The 20,087-nt window shown below is 35.0% G+C and overlaps 1 protein-coding gene across 3 annotated transcripts in view; it reads right to left on the reverse strand.

The window, feature by feature from the left end:
* ADGB (androglobin) overlaps positions 1 to 20,087 on the reverse strand; it is a 112,279-nt gene that overhangs the window by 62,755 nt on the left and 29,437 nt on the right. For all 3 annotated transcript variants that reach the window (XM_057406847.1, XM_057406846.1, XM_057406848.1), the window contains exons 8-14: positions 19,301 to 19,512; positions 17,748 to 17,864; positions 14,755 to 14,849; positions 11,992 to 12,166; positions 11,119 to 11,209; positions 8,016 to 8,160; positions 1,178 to 1,223 (exon numbers count right to left, since the gene is read on the reverse strand). In XM_057406847.1, coding sequence (XP_057262830.1) covers positions 1,178 to 1,223; positions 8,016 to 8,160; positions 11,119 to 11,209; positions 11,992 to 12,166; positions 14,755 to 14,849; positions 17,748 to 17,864; positions 19,301 to 19,512 — 881 coding nt within the window. The remainder of the gene's footprint in view (positions 1 to 1,177; positions 1,224 to 8,015; positions 8,161 to 11,118; positions 11,210 to 11,991; positions 12,167 to 14,754; positions 14,850 to 17,747; positions 17,865 to 19,300; positions 19,513 to 20,087) is intronic.

Here is a 20,087-nt window from a genome sequence, read left to right on the forward strand (position 1 = left end):
CTCTGCGGAGTTGAAACACTCATAGTAGTGATACTATGTGATACTGTAGTGATAGGACAAGGGGTGACAGGTTAAAACTTAAACAGGGGAAGTTTAGATTGGACATAAGGAGGAAATTCTTTCCTGTTAGGGTGGTGAGGCACTGGAATAGGTTGACCAGGGAGACTGGGAATGCTCCATCCCAGGCAGTGCTCAAGACCAGGTTGGACAAGGCCTTGGGTGATATGGTTTAGTGTGAGGTGTCCCTGCCCATGGCAGGGGTGTTGGAATGTGATGATCTTAAGGTCCTTTCCAGCCCTAACTATTCTATGATTCTATTCTACGATTCTACAGTGAAACACTTGGAAGTGATAGTAATAGAAAGTAACTCTTGTAAGTTACAATGCATGGCACAATATGAAAAGCATTCAACCAAGATACATTACTAAGCCTCGTTTCCCAATTATTTTTCTTCCTTAATTATTTTTTTTTTGAAGATGGGTTTAGTTAATAATTAATTGAGATATTAAAAGGAATTGTATCATTCAAAGAAAAGTAATCATACCACCTAACAGGATCATACATCTCCAGTCTTAGAATCTTGTAATGACTAGCAATATTTTCTAAGTAAAGTTGGAATAAATGGATTTTGCGTAGGGAAATGACAACATTTGGGTTGAGATGGCCTGGAGACTGTGAAAACAACCTGAGTACAAAGGTTTTTGTTGCAGTAGTAATCTGAATTATTAGTATTATAGGCCAGGGGATGGAAACATGTCCTTTTCCTTGGTGGTGCTATGGCATCTTTTCTTCGATGATTATTTCTTGAGTATACTTTTGCATAAGCAGAAAGGATAGCAATCAGACTATTAACATACACTAACTTCAGAGTCAATTAATAGTGACAGCTACAAAAATACTCCAAGATCCCAGTGTATTTAAGGTAGGATTAAAGAGTCATCTACTGCAAACTACTGTATTTCCATTAGGTTTCGGCATTGAGCTGTAAGAGAATAAATGAAGCATATATTTCCAGCTCATTAACTTTCAGGATTTCGATACAGTGAGATTTGTCTAATTTATTTTTTTATTTTTAATGGGATGATATTAATAAAAATAGGGATACATAAGAAAAGACATTCAAACACCATAGTACTTGAAAGGCAGAAGTCTGAATATAAACGTCAAACACACTCACCCTTATCAAAGGTCTCTGCATTTTGCTGCCCACTGAGGGTGGTCTCCTGTATAGTGGAAAAAAACACAACAGAACAAACAATAGCACAATGGTTGTTTATAATTCTGCATTATTTTGTTAAATATTTCGGTTTGGGGTAGTTCTTTCTGAGATGGAGAAACAAATTAGTAAGTTATCATTGTAGTATATATTTTCTAAAAAAAGAAAAATAGAAATAATAAAATTCACCGTAATACCTACACATACATCCCCAATAGACAGACTGATGTTTTTCTAGAGATGTACATGTGACCTGGAGTCTGGGATAAAAGCTGTTCATATGCCTACTCCTCTGCTATAAGAAAAAAAAATGTTCTTTGATCTTACTGTTATTTGACAATAAAATAAGTTCTATTCTAAGAACTAATTAGTCCTATTCTGGAACGAATTATGTTCTTTTCTATTCTACATTTCCATTCTTGGAAAGCACATGGAGGGATGCTTTTCCAACAAGCATTTCTTACTGTGAAAGTGTACCCGACTGCTGACAGCAGCATGCCTGACTGCTACAGCTTTTCTTTTTTTTTTTTTTTTCCTATCAGCTGCATAAACAAAAAGTAGCCTGCTCTTTTTTCATATTTTTGGCAAACAGCTTTAGCCTGGTCAATCCCATTTCCAAGCTAGAGCTGCTGACCTATTATGAATGCAATATCCACTTAAATTTAGAGTTGAAACCAGATTATCCAGCCTTTCAGAAAGTCCATTTACTCAATTTCCAAAGTCAGGGTCCTCTAATTTGAGAGATTAAAATCTTTGAAACTGATCAAAATGTGTGTCTTGTCATCCTGCCTTTCGACTGCCCTCTTACCTGCAATATGACATACTCTACACAAGACTCACTTGCACTTCTTTCCCATTTCCACAGTTTCCAGCTTGTTTCCTATTCAAATGTGGTACTATTTATGGGTTAACTGACTAGTTTTGCCTCTGCAAAGACAAACATTAAAGCCTAAAAAACCTATTGCAAACAAATTCAGAAGCTTCTTTTCATCTCAGGACTCCCTTTAACAAGATTTGTCATCCATCCCACCACCCAAAATTCCTCCTATATACCCATCTTTACATGTGTCAAAGGGGCTAATGCTGGAACTCAGTAACATTGAACTGGCCAACATCTGGATACACAGAGTGATCTTCTGTTCTGCATTTCAAAGAGGAGTTGCGGTAGCTCTACTAACTGGACCTGCTTTTATGCTTTCACAATACAATCTAAACATCTTTTGAGGGGTAGAATGACATAATGTAAAGTCTGAGTAAGTTTGACTGGATGGCCTGTCTCAGCAGTACCTAAAGCTTGCACAAGGTCATTGTAGTGCAACTCCAGGTCTGCCTCAACCGTCATATTACACACTACCGTTGCATACACAATATGAAAGGACCTGTAAATGCTTCCTTAGAGGAAAGCCTTATGGCTTTCTCCTTCAGTTCCTAGCTGCAGTAAGTCTTTCTGCAGCATTTATTCTACAGGACTTCCACAGGCCCAGAATGTAAGAATTTTAGGTGTTTGATCTTTTCTAAAGTGAATAAACTACACATTTAAAATTCTCTGTCCCAAAATAGGAAGTACCAAATAATTTAATGTTTATAATTTAACTGCAGTATTGTTTACTGAGAGAATTTTAAAATCCCATTTTTGCACAGTGCAAATCTTAAATTCTATTCCAAATCTGGCATGGTTTTTTACAGAATGTTCATGAATCAAAGCTGAGACAGCTCTAATATAAACAGCAATTAAGAGAAAAATACAGACATTGTTGAAATTGTTAACAGTTGGGTGAACAATTTGGTACTTGAAATATGTCTTACATGTCCATTTTTAAATTAATTTCTTGCTTTTCTAGGGCAAATGAGCTGAAAAAGACACAGTATGATTTTGCAATTTCCCATGTACTTCAGCTCCTGCTTCCAGACTTCTGTACATACAACTGTGCAAAACAAAAGGAAAGCTGTGATCACTTGTCATGTGACACTGACAGTCACACCTCAACATTTGGGTTGGGACTTCAGATATATGCATGCATAGAGCTGTCATATATCTACATGGAGTCTACAACTTGCAAGATTTCAATATTGCCAAATTTCCTGTAGGAGTCACAGTATTTACCAATTAGGTACACGCCAACACTACCAGGCTTCTTCTCAAAATCCTGTGCATGTCCAAAGTATAAAAAGTACCATACCTACTGTACAAGCCTTGGAGACTAATGAGTCTAGCACTTTCTGCTAGGCTTACTGTTCATGCACAGTACGCATGACTTACGTTTCTAGCACAGACATGCGGCAGCTTACTATAGGGCTACTTTGCTGGTTTTAGCAACAGGCAGCAGGAAAGCCCAGAGAGATTTATAAAATCCTCAAAATCTACTTCAATAAAATTTCCAGTAAAGAAGGAGAACGTACCCAGGAAAATCTAGATGATTCAGTAATGTTACTTTAGCTAGTTTGAGCTGTGAAAGCAATCTAATGAAACCTGTGTAGAAAGTCCTGTAGACTCATTTGCTCAAGTTTCTGGAGTGCACAGATAACATAGTCAAAAGCTGTTTGCTTCTCTAATGCTATGGGATGCATCTATTACCTAAACCTCACTGATTCTGAGACAACTGGGAGTATCAGGGAAGTTCTCATTCTGTTATGCTATTGCCTCAGCTACAGCGGCTACGACATTGGCACAGAAAGAGAAACTGAAGGCAATTTTCCTCCTTAATGAACACACATTATCTGAAAGGTCAGCTCTGCTGCCACAGTATCTGATAAAGAAAGAAAGAAAAAAAGACTTGAATCCCGCTATGAAACATGAAAGGCTGCACACAGTTAAGAGTCAGGGAGAATTTATTTACTTATTGTTATTCCTGCAATCAATGGGAAATCTGAATGCCAAATGCGAAAAAAAAAATTACTGGTTGACTTAAAAATCTAATTTATAGTCTATTATGTTTTATAATCATTAATACATAACTTTAAGATAATGACAATTCATAAATTTATAGCTATCTTGTACCTGATATTTTTATAAAACCAGTGTCCTTTTCTATTGTAGAAATTATGCATGGCAAAACTTTTCATACAAGTTTTTCTGTAAAAAACACCAGTCACCTTCCAAAAATAAGTCCTCTGGATATAACTGCAGGTGAAGGAATAAAGCTTCAAATACATTATTAAGATTAAAAATACATTTAAAATCTACCTCCAAAATGACAAAAATGACCAGAATATTTCAGATCCAACTCTGTATTAAATTTCAAGGTTTTAGTTTAACTTTTGCATTGATAGTCACTTACACACAATCTTTGTTATCTACTCCTGAGTCACTGTGTTCACTAAATGGAACATCAGTTCTCTTTGTAGCTGTGATGTGGGAGAAAGTAACAGAGATGGATTTTGAAACAAGGCAGTGAAACAAACAACTGCAAAGCAGTATACAAAGTGAGGTATAGGAATTGCTTAAAAATACTGGAGTACCAACTCTGTTTCTTTTTTATTCAGTCTCTAATGTTGGAACTGTCCCAATCTGTATAAGCAAGTAGACATTTGTAAGAAATATCTACAGAAATGTTCTCTATACCACAAATGTCTAAATGGATGTCCCTCTTCTGAAATCCCTCTTCTAATTCATGTGCCTCATATCTCATGTACACTTTTTTTCCCCATGAAAAAATAAGCAAGGAATTTTTATTTTGTGCAGATTCAATAATTGTCAAAACTATAAAATTTGTAAAGAAAATACAACTTTTTATTTTATTCCTAGCCCTCCTGTTGACTCAATATGAATTCACTGGGCTTATGAAATATATCATAAGAAGGATTAGAATAAGAAAATGCTTTTTATGACACAACAGGCTAGAAAGTTTATGGGAAACGCGAAGAAAACCCATGCAAATTAAACAGACTTGATACCAGTTGTAAATCAAAAAGTTAAAACTGACCTTGCATATATAAAAGCATGGCACTGAAGTAAGAAAAATAAAGTAAGCATGAACATTAAAGAACAAGTGTACTGTGTTTATGTCACTCCGAGAGAGTGGCGGTTTTAACCTTTCTGCTCTAGAAAGTAGCACTGGCAACCAGCTTGGCACTGAAGAAGCCACAAACAGAAATCGAGCATGTTCTGCTTAGGATTTCTGAATACAGCAATCAAGGCAGACTATAAAAATATCAAGCAGCCATTGCAAATTCTGACGGTAAACATATTTGGATTAGAATTTTGTTCCTTTGTTACCCTTCAACATTTCCTAAAAACAAACGTAAAGAGCTTTCTTCTCAAGAAAGCTGGAGACAACTTGTATTAAAGAATTCATCACAGTGAAGAATATTCAAGCAGGCTTTTGAATAGCAGAGCTCCAAAGAAACACTCTTCCAGGATAATATTTTTCTCAAAAATTTGTCAGAATTACTGTTCCAGAAGACTGCAAGATACTGTGCAATTTAAATACGATGACCTTTTTGCCTTTTTCCTGACCACAAAGATGGATAAGGAAAAAAAGTGAAATAAAAAATTAAGTTCTGAAAACCTCCTAGTTCGGGAAGCCTTTATTCCACAAATAATTTTCTCCAGCCAAATGGAATAAGCACATTTCAACACGACTTACACATAAAAATTGCTTACCTTCCAACTGAAGAATAAAAGTGAGCTTTTCCATTAAAGAACTGAGCCTATTTTATGGAGTTTCAAAACAACAACAAAAAAAAACCCAACAATAAAACATGTAACAGTGTGATTCAAGATCAATTTAACTACCAAAAATACACACTTTTAAAGATACCTTTCCTAATGCACATCCATAAAGCTTTCAGAACTGTAAAATAACAGGGAATGGGAAATTCAGGGCAAAAATGTTTGAAAAATTCAGTACTAAAGCATTTCTCTTCTTTGGCATGAGCAATTTAGGGACACAAAGGATACCATGTCTTTCAACTTAAGAAAGGACGCCCAGCTCCTCAAATTTTAACTTTTATTTATCACTAGTCTCTGTTTCTGTGACAACAGACCTTTAGGAACTGTGAATCAGATATTCACCGATGTAACTTCATAAAGTTTACATTGGAGTGAACTGAAATATGCCAATTTAAATCTGCTGAGCATCTGGCACAGCAGCTGACTGAATTTCAGTCATCTTAAAGCATACAATTACCATATCCCAAAGATATATCAAATCTGCATTAAAGATTTTAAAGCAGACATCTCCTGAATAGCAGCCACACAGTTTAAATGGAGACAAAGTTATTCACACTTGGTATTCTACAAAACAAAATTATAGCAATTAGCAGTAACTTAGTGATTTGTAGATATCAAAGTTTCTCTTCAGTGCTTGCTTTTTTAATCACTAAATGATTAAAAAAAAAGTATACCTGTATATTGTTATTTCAAGTTTTAAAGCTATTGAAAGAAAGCTCTCCAATAATGAATCTCCCAGAGGTATCCACATAATTTTGTTGATTAAAAGACTTCATATGTGAAAGATTGTTCTGCAAGTTATTTGCTTTTGCATTCCATATAAATGCAGTCCTACTTACATAGTCAACTATTAATCGGCATAGCATTTTTCAGCTGAGATTTAAACTGAGGAAAAAGTAAAGTTCAAGTGTTCATTAGCTGCTTGTGACATCTTACATTTCATGTCTGAATCAGACTGCCCTCCGACCATGTCACATTCATGTCTTCTTCCAATCATTTCAGATTTATCAGTCTCTCTTTTGTATTTTCGTACTTGCCCTTGCCTCTTTTTGACTGCATGTCCTACTGTGACAGACCAACCTTCTACAATCATATATTTGTTACACTCTTGGACTAGAGGAGAGAATCAAAGGGATGCTCCAAATTATTTTATGCTTATAGCACATAAACATCTATTAAGATGTAACTAACTCAATCTGTATTTGTACAGCTAGAGAGACTGAAATTATGCAACCAATAATTATTACATATTGTATGATGCTACTTACAGCTCTTTATTACTTTCCTGTGTTTGTAATGATTTTCATAAGTTGCAATTTTTAAAGACTTTTAAAGACGAAGTACCAATGAAGTACTAATTAGACTATTGTAAAATGTATACAAAATTCAGACTAGTTAAAAATATATTTTATTGCAAAGAATTTTCCTTCACTACAGAATTGGCTTCTTTTAAAATCATAAATACCTAATAACTACACGTCCACACGTACATTTTCTATATACACAGTAGATATAGAACGATTTAAAGCAACTGAATTTAAGAACTGAAATATAAAAATGGCATAACAGCATACTCTGAAGAAGAAACATATAAATAGGCACTCCAAAAATTACACAGAAACTTATTGCCCTTTTACTTCAAAATTTAACAAATTAAATTTTATTTTCCTTGTTCATGAAGATATCTCATAGCATACTATACTTAACAGCATGTCTTTGGTCTTCAAATACATTTTATAACCCAACAGGCAGTCACTATACATGAATCAAATACTACATGTGTAACCCCCAAGTATACTTTTCAGTTAGTCCCAGAAAAGGACAATAATAAGGACAGTAAAGCCACAATATTTCATAGTGTTAGCAACAGGGCTTTTAGAATTTGAGGAATAAATCATTAAAAAATAAGGTTAAAACAAAAAGTGACATGAAAGATATCCCACCCAGCACACATCAATATAACTATAAATTGGAAAGGGGAGGGAAGTTACTTAAATAGCGGGGAAAAAAGCTCATGAGAAGTCTTTAAATCCCTATATTTCAGTAGTAAGTATTTTCTATTTTGTCTCATTATCCTTTGGAATATAAAACTAGGTCAAGTTAAAATAAAATTAGAAAAATTATTACCTGAGAATCATCTTCTGCATTTGAATGTCTCACACTTTGATTCACAGCCACATTACTGTCTCTCACATTTTCATCACTTTCAGTAACAGAAGGGAGACGGGACAGAGAATCAAATCCTTTTTTGAGGATAGATTGTGGAAAGTTGCTAAATAATAAAAGAAAACTCAAACACTTTAATTCATACATTTACTTTCAAAAAGAAAGTCTTCATAACTAACATGCTTAACATGATTTTGTCAAAGTAATTTGTGACTCCTTTATTTTGCAGCCTAGTAGGGCAGCACAATATCTATATATGCTTATCTTTCTGGCTTGGCACTACACATGTATCTATGCTCAAAAGACCTGAACTAGCCTGCCCTCTTAACTAATCCTCAAAAAAACAAACCCAAGTCAGCTGAGAAAAACTAGATGGTAATGCTAGAAGTAAATAAATTTCCATGTCCTCAAGAAAAAAAAAAAAATTCTAGATATATAATGTGGACCAGTTAAATGGGGGGGGGGAGGAAGTGTCAGAGTAATTTTTCCCTCAAAATGGGTCTCCATAGCTACCAGACAGCTAAAACACACGATAACCAAGGAAACCTGTCCAAGGTCTATTCTGGTTGTAGCAAAAGAAAGCTTTGTTGCTGACTTAGTGAAGGCAGAAGTAAAAACTGATGGAAATACAAATAACTCTGTGCTTGTTAAGGGAACTGGGAGAACAAGATCAAAACAATATTGCACACATGCCAATTAGACATAAATGTGTAATTGTGTTATTGCAGCAATAAAGAACAAAGAAAAATGTAAGGTGTTATCTAGCCCCCTTCCTAAGACTGAGATAATGAAATATCAAGATCTTTAGCAGTAAGGCAGTAACAATTATCTTGCCTTTGAGTGTTTCAAAATATTTTATTAGAATTAAAGCAAGAGTTTCAGTCCCAGTTGTGTATCTAATTCCCTTATCTTATTTAGGCAGCTATATTACTTTAATGAAATGCTAATACGTGCTATATATTTTTGGTTACTACCTGTTAATTAAATCACAAGAGATTAAATTAGCTCATTGTCATGGAAACTTAGCACATTAAACAATCTGTCCTTGACAAAATTCAGTAAGTTGACCATGAAGCAATCTATTAAAGATGAAAAAACTACATAAAATATGGTAACATGCAAATAAGGGAACATCTTAATTATTACTCGCTCATTCTTTTAATTACCTATTAATGGATATTGCTTAGAGCATTTTATGTATGTCTACTCCTACTATTTGAAAACAAAAATTAAGTAATTTAATGTATTTTTAACCAACAAAATGCAACTGTATCAGCAAAACAATACACCCAGAATATTCCAAGTTAATTTCTTCCACTGAAAAACGCTGTTCAATAAAAAAAAAAAAAAAAAAAAATCAACCCAAACTGGTTTCTTATCAACCCATCCAATCATCATGATTAAAATACAGAAACTGCCATGTAATTTGCGCAGTTTACTTAGAGACTTACTTAGAAAAAGGTATACACACCTTAAAAATGATACACACATCCAACAGTTTACTAATTGTTGGACTCATTCTCAAGAAAATAAATATCCTCCAAAATAACATAAAACTTTTGGTGCTCACTTGGTATGTCATACATGCAATGCTTCTTATGTCAAGAGTTCAGTCAGAATAAAAGAGAGGATATTAATAATTCTAGCAGTTGTTGACAAAACATTCAACATCGTCACCTGAAGCCTGGCAGAAAAACATTATGCAGTGGGACACAGGAAAAAAATCCAAGGCCCTGATATAATTAATGATAATCCTTCTTTTCTTGTCAGCAAGTATTATGCTGAATATCCAATGCTGACTAGAAGTCATGTGTACAATGATTTCTGAAACTTCGTCTCTAAGACACCCTGTATTTATACAAGGGTTTATATATATATTTATACAAGGTTTATACATATTATACATATAATACACATTTTAAAATATTTTCAAGGGTTTAGACGACTTCCACTCTTTAACACAAGGCACTTATATAAAGGTGTATTTTGAGCATGAGCTTCCTCACCTGAACTCTCAGGTTTCTTGTAATAACTATAATGAACAGAGAACAGCCTGTTTTATTGATAAAAATTAATTGCTCCATGCCAAATATGTGATGCCCATGAAAGTACTGACTGGCCAGTCAATGACTTCCTTGTTACGGGCAAGAACTGAAAGGGACCAGTAGTTTGAGGAAAAAATAGAAAGACATCAGAGAATATTCCTATTTCTGGCGGAAGCAATCTATTGAATATTCACTGGGCCTACTGAGTAGAGAAACTGGCAATGGTTTTGCCCAACAGAGCTCCCTGCCCTGATGTCAGATGCCCTAAGAAGTGTACATCCACCTAGGGGACTGTCCGTACAGGGTGTAACAAGTAGGAACATACTCCTCAGGTGTGTGCATGTCCACCTCGTAGTGGGCTTTCTCACAGGCATAGAGTCATAGAATCATAGAATAGTTAGGGCTGGAAAGGACCTTAAGATCATCTAGTTCCAACCCCCCTGCCATGGGCAGGGACACCTCACACTAAACCATGCCACCCAAGGCTCTGTCCAACCTGGCCTTGAACACTGCCAGGGATGGAACATTCACAAAATGCATGTAGATTAGCAGATCGTAAGGAACAGCATATAAAATTTATAGCACACCAACTTGCATCTCCAAAAGGTGCGTACAAATAGAAGAATCTGCATGCCTAAATAAGGTGAGCTTGCAACCCTCAGTGCCAAGAGAGCATATAATTGCATGTGTATGTCTCTGTGTGCATAACTAAAAATTCTTTGGATTAGTTATACAAAGGTGTTCAGAAGTTTGCATGTGTTTGTCAACATTTTGTAAGCATCTAGAATAGTGGTTTATCTGTTACATAAACGATACTGATCCTAAGTGTAGAGTTCAATGACTGATGATTAATTATGCAACATCAAGAAATCAATAGAGTGCTCTGATCCTAATTTGCTTTCAACTACATAATCTGACCAGTTTTAACCTGTGACAGAAGTAAACATAAGCCATGGCACTTTCACAGTCAAATGGAGGAACAGTACAAAGCTAATGCTGAAACTACACTGAATACTTACATGTGTGTGGGTAGTGTAATAACATTCAATTTGTAATTCAAAAATAGGCTAGCAATCTCAACATGTTCTTCAGGTTTCTTTACCACAGACACTGGAAAAAAGCAACTTGTTAAACATTTATTCCTAAGAAAATTTTAACACTAGAACTTTGACAAACAATTTCCACAGGGGATTCATCAAACCTAAATAATTCTCAAAATATAATAGCATACAATTGAATCAAAGAGAACAACCAAGGGTGGCTTTAGGTGACATATAATGAAAAAAAACTTGCTCAAAGCTCTGATCCTCAGCCTGCAGAGTGTTAAAGTATGCTTAACCTATGTAAGGTTATCCAACTTAGCTTAGAAAAACCATGGCAGTATACTGCTAATTTCCTGTTTATCTCATTACATATTGCTAGCATGTCTGCAAGACTTTCATACTCAAGGTATCTCATATCATGCATTTAATTCCATTGTGCAGTACAGACAAATCCTAGAACAAGTTTACCTCTAAAACTATGAGGTTTTGCTGCAGGACTAGTCACATACTTCAAATGTTTGAAAGGTGTTCAGAAGCTTTCATAGCTCTGCATGAGAGCTTCTGCATTGGTTTGATAACACTCCCTCTTCATTTTCTCAAGTAGAGTGCTTTCTAGCCTGAAATTAAGACACTTCTCAAAGTGTTTAGGAAATAACAGGGCTAAGGGGAAGTAATACAAAACTGGTAAAAGAAAAAAGAAAAAAACAACACCAAAATGAAACAAGTAATCCCTAAGGAAGTTCCATTGAAATTAAGGGATAAAACGATAAATATGGCCCTGGAAATTTAGATATTTGCAATAATTAAAGTGTTACTACACATTTATTTTGGAGGTTTAAGTAGACAAACCTCGGGGTTCAGATGACACAAGAGTTTCCTTTTTCTGACGGAAAAGCTTCCAATGAGGAACTTGTGGTGGTTGTAGTGGTGCTACCAGAGGACAGGACCTTGTTCTAGTGATCAGGACAGGATGGCTATATATGTGGGAAAGTCCATACTGCCTTAGTTTCTCTGAAGAATCAGCCTATGAAACATGAAAAAATAATCCAGCTGTGTCACACCTCCTTTCTCATCACATCTCTGACAGAAAAGAACAGTATGCACACAAAAGTATCTAACAGCTTGAGTAACAAACAAAACAAATATAGCTCACCTGACAAGGCTATCAAAAAACATTCTAATTAGAATTTGATATTCAGCAGAAAAAGTATAATTGAATACTCATACGTGTTTACATATATTTTACTTCTTATAGTAGATTCATCACTCTTTTCAACTTATTTATTTAATTGAATTCTTTTAGGTGCTACAGAAAACACACACGTGAAGCAGAATTACTATGTAAAACAACAGTGACAACACTTTGTTTTAAATAAACATATTTTAAAACTTTTTCTGAGGGAGAAAGTCTTACTTTATGCTGAATTTATAAAGTGGCAGAATTCTAAAAGCAACTGGTCTTTTAGATAACTTGTGAAATCTCCATAATGTGATATCACTTTGAACCAATACATCATTAAACTTTTTATCTGCTAACTTAGAGAACATATTAAAGGCACTGCAGTTGACCTGTATAACAAATCCCTTAGCAACAGACTTAAGAGCAATTTTAGATGTCGACATTGAGTGGTGCTCTTTGAATTAAAATCATAATGGTGTAGAGCTTAACATTTTTCATTACTGAAAGTTCTGTTACAAGATTTGTACATCCTTTGTATATTAAAAATACACCTCCTTTTACTTGCTAAATAAATCACACATAATTTAGTTCCTTAACATGCTCATCAGCAAGGCTTTGATTGCTCTTGCTCATTGTCAAATGTTCCTGAGGTTCTGCATTTATGAACTCTGCAGAGAAGGATGTAGATATAGTTGTGGTTGTCAGTTATTTGAAGGGAGAAGAACAAATTTAACACAGTAAGACTGCCCAGGGAAGTTATGGCTGCCCCATCCCTGGAAGTATTCAACACCAGGTTGGACGGAGCTTTGAGCAATCTGGTTTAGTGGAAGGTCTCCTTGATTGATGCAGGGGGATTGGAATGTTCTTTAAGGTCCCTTCCAACCTAAATTTTTCTATGATTCTATGAAGGTATAAAAGCAATGTAAAAGCCTCATTTGATCTCTGAATTTATAAAGATATATTACAGGAGCGGTGACTGCATACATACATATTCAAGCAACTTAAAAATGTAATTTAAAACATCTGAGATTAGAAAGGATTTTGAAGACTACCAATTAGGTGCCATAAACAAGAATTTGTCAGCTGCTGAGTAGGAGACATACCTGAGTGACTCAATTATGCATTTTTTCCATGTCATTTGAGCAAACTTAAGGCAATTAAGTTCAAGCCACATCAATCCAAGGACATATACAGTAGAAAACAAAGCTAAAAGGGATACTGCAGAAATTCGGGAGGGGAATTCTGGCACAACTGCAGTTAACGATACAATTTTCTAGAAATTTAGAGAACAATGATTATGCCAATGAATCCACTCTTTGAAACTTTAATTATTTCTCTCAACATAGTATATCTCAGCCCTCAAAGAAAGCTTGAAAATGAGATTTTTTAACCCATAAGAAACCCACTACACTTCTATATTTCATTTCTGTCAACTTCCATTTTTCTATCAGTCTTTACTAAAACACTGGTTTAGACACATAGATCCATCTACAATGCCTCTTTTTCAGTATTCTCTATAGCCTCACAGACTGAAGCCAAGTTTGAGACTCAAGGCAGGAAAGATATAACCTTACGTCACTGTTTCTAGTTTGCTGTCTGCTGACTAGCATTACTGTCTGAGACCTTAAATTTAAATAAATAAATAAACTAAATCACAGAGAAAGAGCTAGTCTTCAAAACAGCATAAAATACACAGCACAACTTGCAAAAAGAAAATAGTGCAAGAATTAAGAGCAGTAAAGCATAACACCTGCAAAATATTTCTGGAAATTTCTTTATTCTGTCAAGCCTAGTGGTTTCCTGAGGAGGCAGCTTAAATTTTAATGTTCTAATTATGGTAAATATGATTTAAATGCACAAAAAACCAAATCTAATTAATAATCAACTCAAGAAAGCCAGCTCTGGCATTATAAATAGCTTTCTGTAGAGTGTGAGTGACTAAGTGGAAATTTAAGCATTGTTTTTATCCCAGCTGCATGAAGTGCTGCACTCTCTCCAGCTGCTTTCATCAGCTACAACACTAATGACAGAAATGGATATAAACATGCTATTTCTTATAGAACAACACATGGGAAAGTGTGTATCAGGGAATTCATGTTTTTCAACTAACCCCTAAAATAATTAGTCTTTCCATTCAGAAGTATCTCATTATGATACATTTTTTAGTCCCCATCAAGATTCTCCCAAGAGACTTCAGCTCCTGGGATCCAGAGGAAAGTGGAGTAAAACTGAAAAAATGAGCAGACTGTGGTGGGAAAATGCAGAAAATGCACAATCAGAAGTACCAAAAATATAAATTTAACTGATAATCATTACCTAATAACTATTTCACTATATTGATTTTATTATTTTTGTTACAACATAGTTGCTACAAAATGAAACTCCCTGATACTAAAATAATGCTTTCCTGTCCTGAGAGCACAGACTCTTACCATCTGTTTTAACGAAAAAACATCCTTTTCAAACAAATGTAGTGGTATACAGCCAGCATACACGACCATTTCTGGCTGGGTTGGCACAGATGATTCTACAGAGAAAACATCAATATGCTTTAGAACAGTATAAACAGTAAATAAATATTGCTATACCTCACCCTAACTTATTCTGCTCACTCTGCCTCTTCTTTGTTATTTTCTTTGTCTGACTATTATCTCATTCAAAACAAGAGCTCATTGTAGAGTACTTGTAAGAGAAGTCCTGGATGGCAAAACCACGCTGTTTTAACCCTTACCTATTTTCAACTATCAATGACTTTTTTAACTTTAACTTCTTTTACACAGATGAATAAGAAAAACTACAACTTGCAAATGCCACAGGTCAGAGGTAGCTCTAGCCACTGTCCTATTTTTCTTCAGATTTTAATAATACTAGATACTAGCATGAAGAACACAATACGCATCATCTGGGCAGATGAAAAAAAAACATACTGATTGGTCAATACTACCTATAGGCTTCACACCAGTGAAAGCAAAGTTTGATCTTACTAACAAAAGGATCAAAAGCCAGAGCCCTGGTCATTCCTAGCAATGGTTATGAAGAATAAGATTAGTTTGAGAATCAGAGCATTTGTTAACGAGGGTTATTGCTCTTACTTCTGTCAAGGAGATGGAATAATGGAGGTAATGTCAGCTGATTCTGAAAGCATGAGGAGGTGACTACATAGCTCTTACCCCACATGCCTTACAGAAGCTTGTTTTCCTGTAAATCTGCTGCAAGCAAGGTATAAAAGCAGAGGCACGTTCACTTGTTACTCCTAGAAATCTGTTGCACTGGGCAACTACGCAACCATCTCATACCTGTACTGTGGAAGAAGCTATTATTGATTCCCTAACGATGAAGAGAAATCAAGGCTGTCTGGGTGACAGCCAGTTCATTCATGCTGAAGGGAAATTAAAAGTCTAAAAAATTTATTAGTAGAAATATAGGTCTAAAGGTCAGCTCAAAAAGAAGGATATTTATTTTTCTTTATTGTTCCTTAGTAATCTAAGAAAGTATGTGAAGACAGGATCTCAGCACAGAGGTTGTGAAAAACAACACACCTGCTTTTCATTAGAATGTTTTGTCTTTGTTCCCTTCAGCTCCACCTCAAATATAGGACAATTACTTCCTACATTTACTAAGTATGCAGCTGGAAGCTGCTCTAAGAATAGGTATTTTCTGTGAAACTGAATAAAACAATGCTGCCTGCATAAAAAGAAAAAAGTGAAATGAAAATAAAAGGGCAAAGAAATGAAAGATAGGCAAGTGACTGGAAAATACAATTTATCAGATTTCAAACTGATTTATTTAGAAGGTATGCAATAGTTTTTTTTTCTTGAAAAAGTAAGCTATCTTTGCGTCTTAAATATTCTTCCAAAAATTCAATTAATTAAATATAATGTGGTGGTAGGTCGGTTTCTTTCCAGTGGATTCTTAGTATTTCCCACTGCACATTTGTGATTCCCCTGTTAATCACAGCTGTTGTGTTAGCTGTGGTTTTCAACTTATCCAAAAGCAAGGACATAAGCTAGGTTTGATCTCAGTCCCTGCTGACATGTCTGATCTGTTACAAATACATTAGTAGAAGCTACCATGTCCTACACATTACAGGACAGCATGCCACAAGGTATACCAATACCATTGCTTGTGAGAAGTATTTCTCAATTAAAAGTATTCCATCAAATACCAGGTGGAATGTAAAACTGCCATATTCAGTCAAGATGGGTTGTGAAATACTGCAGGGCAGACAATAAACATCAATGAACAAAATATTAGAGCATGCAAATGATTAACCAGGCACACCATATTCATTTTAATAATACTATTACAATACTAGAAAGATTTGATACATTATGCCAGTACCTTTTAAAAAATAATGTATTCTTTGATCCTTTTTTACTGTACAAAAAATGAGGAGGATGTATGCTCATCAGCGCAATCTGTGTGGTGCTGTGGTTTAGATATGTGAGCAAAACAGTGTTGATAACATACAAGCGTGTCAGCTATTGCTAAGTAAAGCTCATAGAGCATGAAATCCTTCTGTTTCTCATTCTGCTACATCAGCAAGTATGCTGGGGACAGACAAAGGGTTCAGTCCTGACTCAAACTAGCAAAGGTGTATTCCATATCACAGCACATCATGCTTGGTATAGTAACTGGGGTGTTTTCTGCTCAGGAAGAGGCTGGGCACCAGTCACTTGTTTTGTACATTCTAAGATCATTATTATATTTTATTTTATTTCAATTATTAAACTGCTCTTATCTCAAACCACAGCTTTTATCTTTTTCTAGTTCTCCCCATCCTACCAGAGTGGAGTGAGGTGGGGTGGGGAGAGAGCGAGTGTCGGCATGGTACTTAGTTGTTGGCAGGGGTTAAGCCACAACAACAATGTAATGAATATAAAAGGTTTTGCCATTTTAGAAATAAAATATAAATGATATTAAAAGTAGTTAAAGACCTCTTCAGAAATTATTCAAATTTATCACAGAAAGAAGGCCTCACACTCAAAAGGTAGAGTGCAAACTTACAGTAGGGAGCTAAGCATGTTTATGGCGCTGGAAATGAAATACTTGTCAAGATACTTCCATTTAAAAAAAAAAAAAAGGGCAGCAAAAGAAATAGAACAAAAGTTGTTGCATCAAGTAAAGTCATTGTTACAAAAATTCCCAAGACCAATTTAGAAAATTTTTACAACTACTGCTTCTGGAGTCTGACTTTAAACCTAGCCTTAGTTTCTGGTTCTACAGTCCCAGGCCATTCTCTGCAGACCATGTGTCTGAAAGCCTGCAAGCTTTTTCTTCAGTGGCTATAATCTCATAACAAAAATACATTTGAATTCAGTATTATTTCAAATTGTAGTTCTCCTTTCAAAAACAAATAAAAGCAAAGCCCTACGTTTTACTTATAATTTGTTTGTAATTTTAGCTTCAAAAGAATAGGACTTACTTTCAGTTAAGGCCTGAAAAGAATATCTGGTTTCAGCAGACTGAAGTGATAACTTGTGCTTTTCTTTATCTCCATCTCTGATTTTCTTCTTTCCAATTTCTTTTTGTTCTGCTTTTTCTATTAAGCAAGACAAAGATTATTTTTCAGGTAAAAACTTTTGGCCAAGAACTAATGTCATTCAGTTTAAAAAAAAATAAATAATAAGTCTTCAGAGGCAAAGGCAGATTTACTGAGAAGCACCCAGGAAGACTTTGGTCTCACCTTCTAGTTAGGGCACAACTTTCATGTCCTTACTACAATGTTTGCTTCTCCTGAATTCCTGGCACTGTGACAAATATTTTCTTCATGTTCTTGCTCCTGTGCATCAATGATTTCCAATAGAATCTAACACAGATGAGGCATAGGTCCCCAATAGACACAGAAGTCAGAACTTTCTTTCAAGCCTTAGAACTTAAGACTATAGGAAAATACATTTCTAATGAAAAAATCCCAAACATTATTAGAGCATCTGACAAGAGCTTACAAGCTCAGAGCTGGAGATTACAGAGCTGCATCATAACAGAATGCCTCCCTAATTCTTAGCTGTTCCAGTTACTAACAGAATTTCTAAGTCTTGGAGAAGGTTAAATTTACAAATTTTTTGGGGGAATAAATTACAGCAACCTGTTTGATGAATGACAGTGCTGTTCCCAGTGGCTGCATCCCTGTGTGTGTCCATTCCAAACTTTGAAACATCTACTACAATGATAGCAGGAATTCCTAAGAACAAAGAATACCCCCCAGCCAGGTCTCTTCTAGAATTTTTATAACACTTTCAACATTAGAAATATTATTTGAGATTCAAAGTGAGAAAGGCAGGGATTTTTCTGAAAATCTAAGAACAGACATTTTACTATATTATTTGTACCTTCTAAAGAAATTAAATTGCATCTATACCTTGAAATTATAAACAGCAACTAATAAAACTCAGTCTCAAATATAATAACTGAAGAATAACATACTAGAACAAATAAGTTTCTAACCCTAAGTTTTTTTCATTTAAATGTAAATAGGATTAGCAGCTTTTGAATAAAACTGATACCTGCATCTAGTAGCATAAATAGCAAAGTTGCTAAAAATGAACATGCAGGTAGACATTAGAAAGTACTTGTCAGAACTCTCTGCAGGCAATCACACTTTGTAACAACCATTATGAAATGTATAATTTATTGATGGTCAGAGCAGTATGGCCTTGGGGAAGCTGCAACTTCTCAGATTGTTATTCCTCTGCAAAGAACCGGTCTTTAGAGAAATGTCAATGACATAGGGCTGAACAAATCTTTGCCATAAATTGAAGCTGTTTTCATAAAAGAGACTAGTACTGGTTCTAATAGATCTATATAGTTAAAACAAAAGCTTTTTGAATTTATACCATTGCAATGTATTTAATGAAACAACAACAAACCCACAGAGTTGCATGTGGCACAGCAAAGAAATACAAATTCAAAGCCAGAGGTTATGCTAATTTTATTTATGCTTGATCTACAAAGATAACACTACCTAAAATTACAAACCTTTGCCAATTTTATCAGCTTTCCCTGCTTTCTCAAGCTTCTCTGACTGCTTGTTGGCAGATGAAACTTCATTTTTTAACTCTGAGACTTCGGTCTCTTTACATTTTGTATCTGACTGAGGAGTATCAAGTACGGGAGCTTTTTTATTTGGCAACTTGAATTCTGGCAAAACCTCTTTCAAAAAGCCCCAAACTTTGTCCAAGTATTCAAGCCTTAAAAGTAAACAAAAACAAACAAAAAACCCAAACACATGTATATGTCAATGATAATGATATTTGCAGTAAGAGTGATTTTTATTTAGACAGCACTATACTACAACTAACAGTCCAACTCTTAGAAAAGTTTTAGTAAATAAAACTCTTGCCTGGTTTTGTATATCAGTGAATTTCCTGAGACAGATTATGGACAGACTCATAAAGAAAGAAATGGTTGTTAAGGAAGCATGTACAGAAAGCATCCTTTGTAAAGCTTTTTAGAAGATAAAAGTTGCGGTAGGGAAATTTGCAGACCATCTTGCAACTACACCATGAAGCAACTTCATTCTGGCTCTGTACATTAAAAACCTTCTCAAAGGTACTTCCAAACTAGGTTTTACTAACTATTTCAGCATAGGTAGTTCCACACCTCTTCCACTCATTCCACCAGCTACAGCAATATTTTTTTTCATATGACATGACAGTTGCAGCCATACTGGTTCTCCACAGAAACCCACAGATTCCAGAAATAATCTAAAACTGAATGAATTGTTCAGAGCCATGAATAAGCTTCATTCAAGCTAACTGAATGC

Source organism: Pezoporus wallicus, unplaced genomic scaffold (assembly GCF_028554395.1).
Source record: "Pezoporus wallicus isolate ANWC-B61680 ecotype Strahan unplaced genomic scaffold, APGP_CSIRO_Pwel_v1 scaffold_6362, whole genome shotgun sequence".
Classification (NCBI taxonomy): Eukaryota; Metazoa; Chordata; class Aves; order Psittaciformes; family Psittacidae; genus Pezoporus; species Pezoporus wallicus.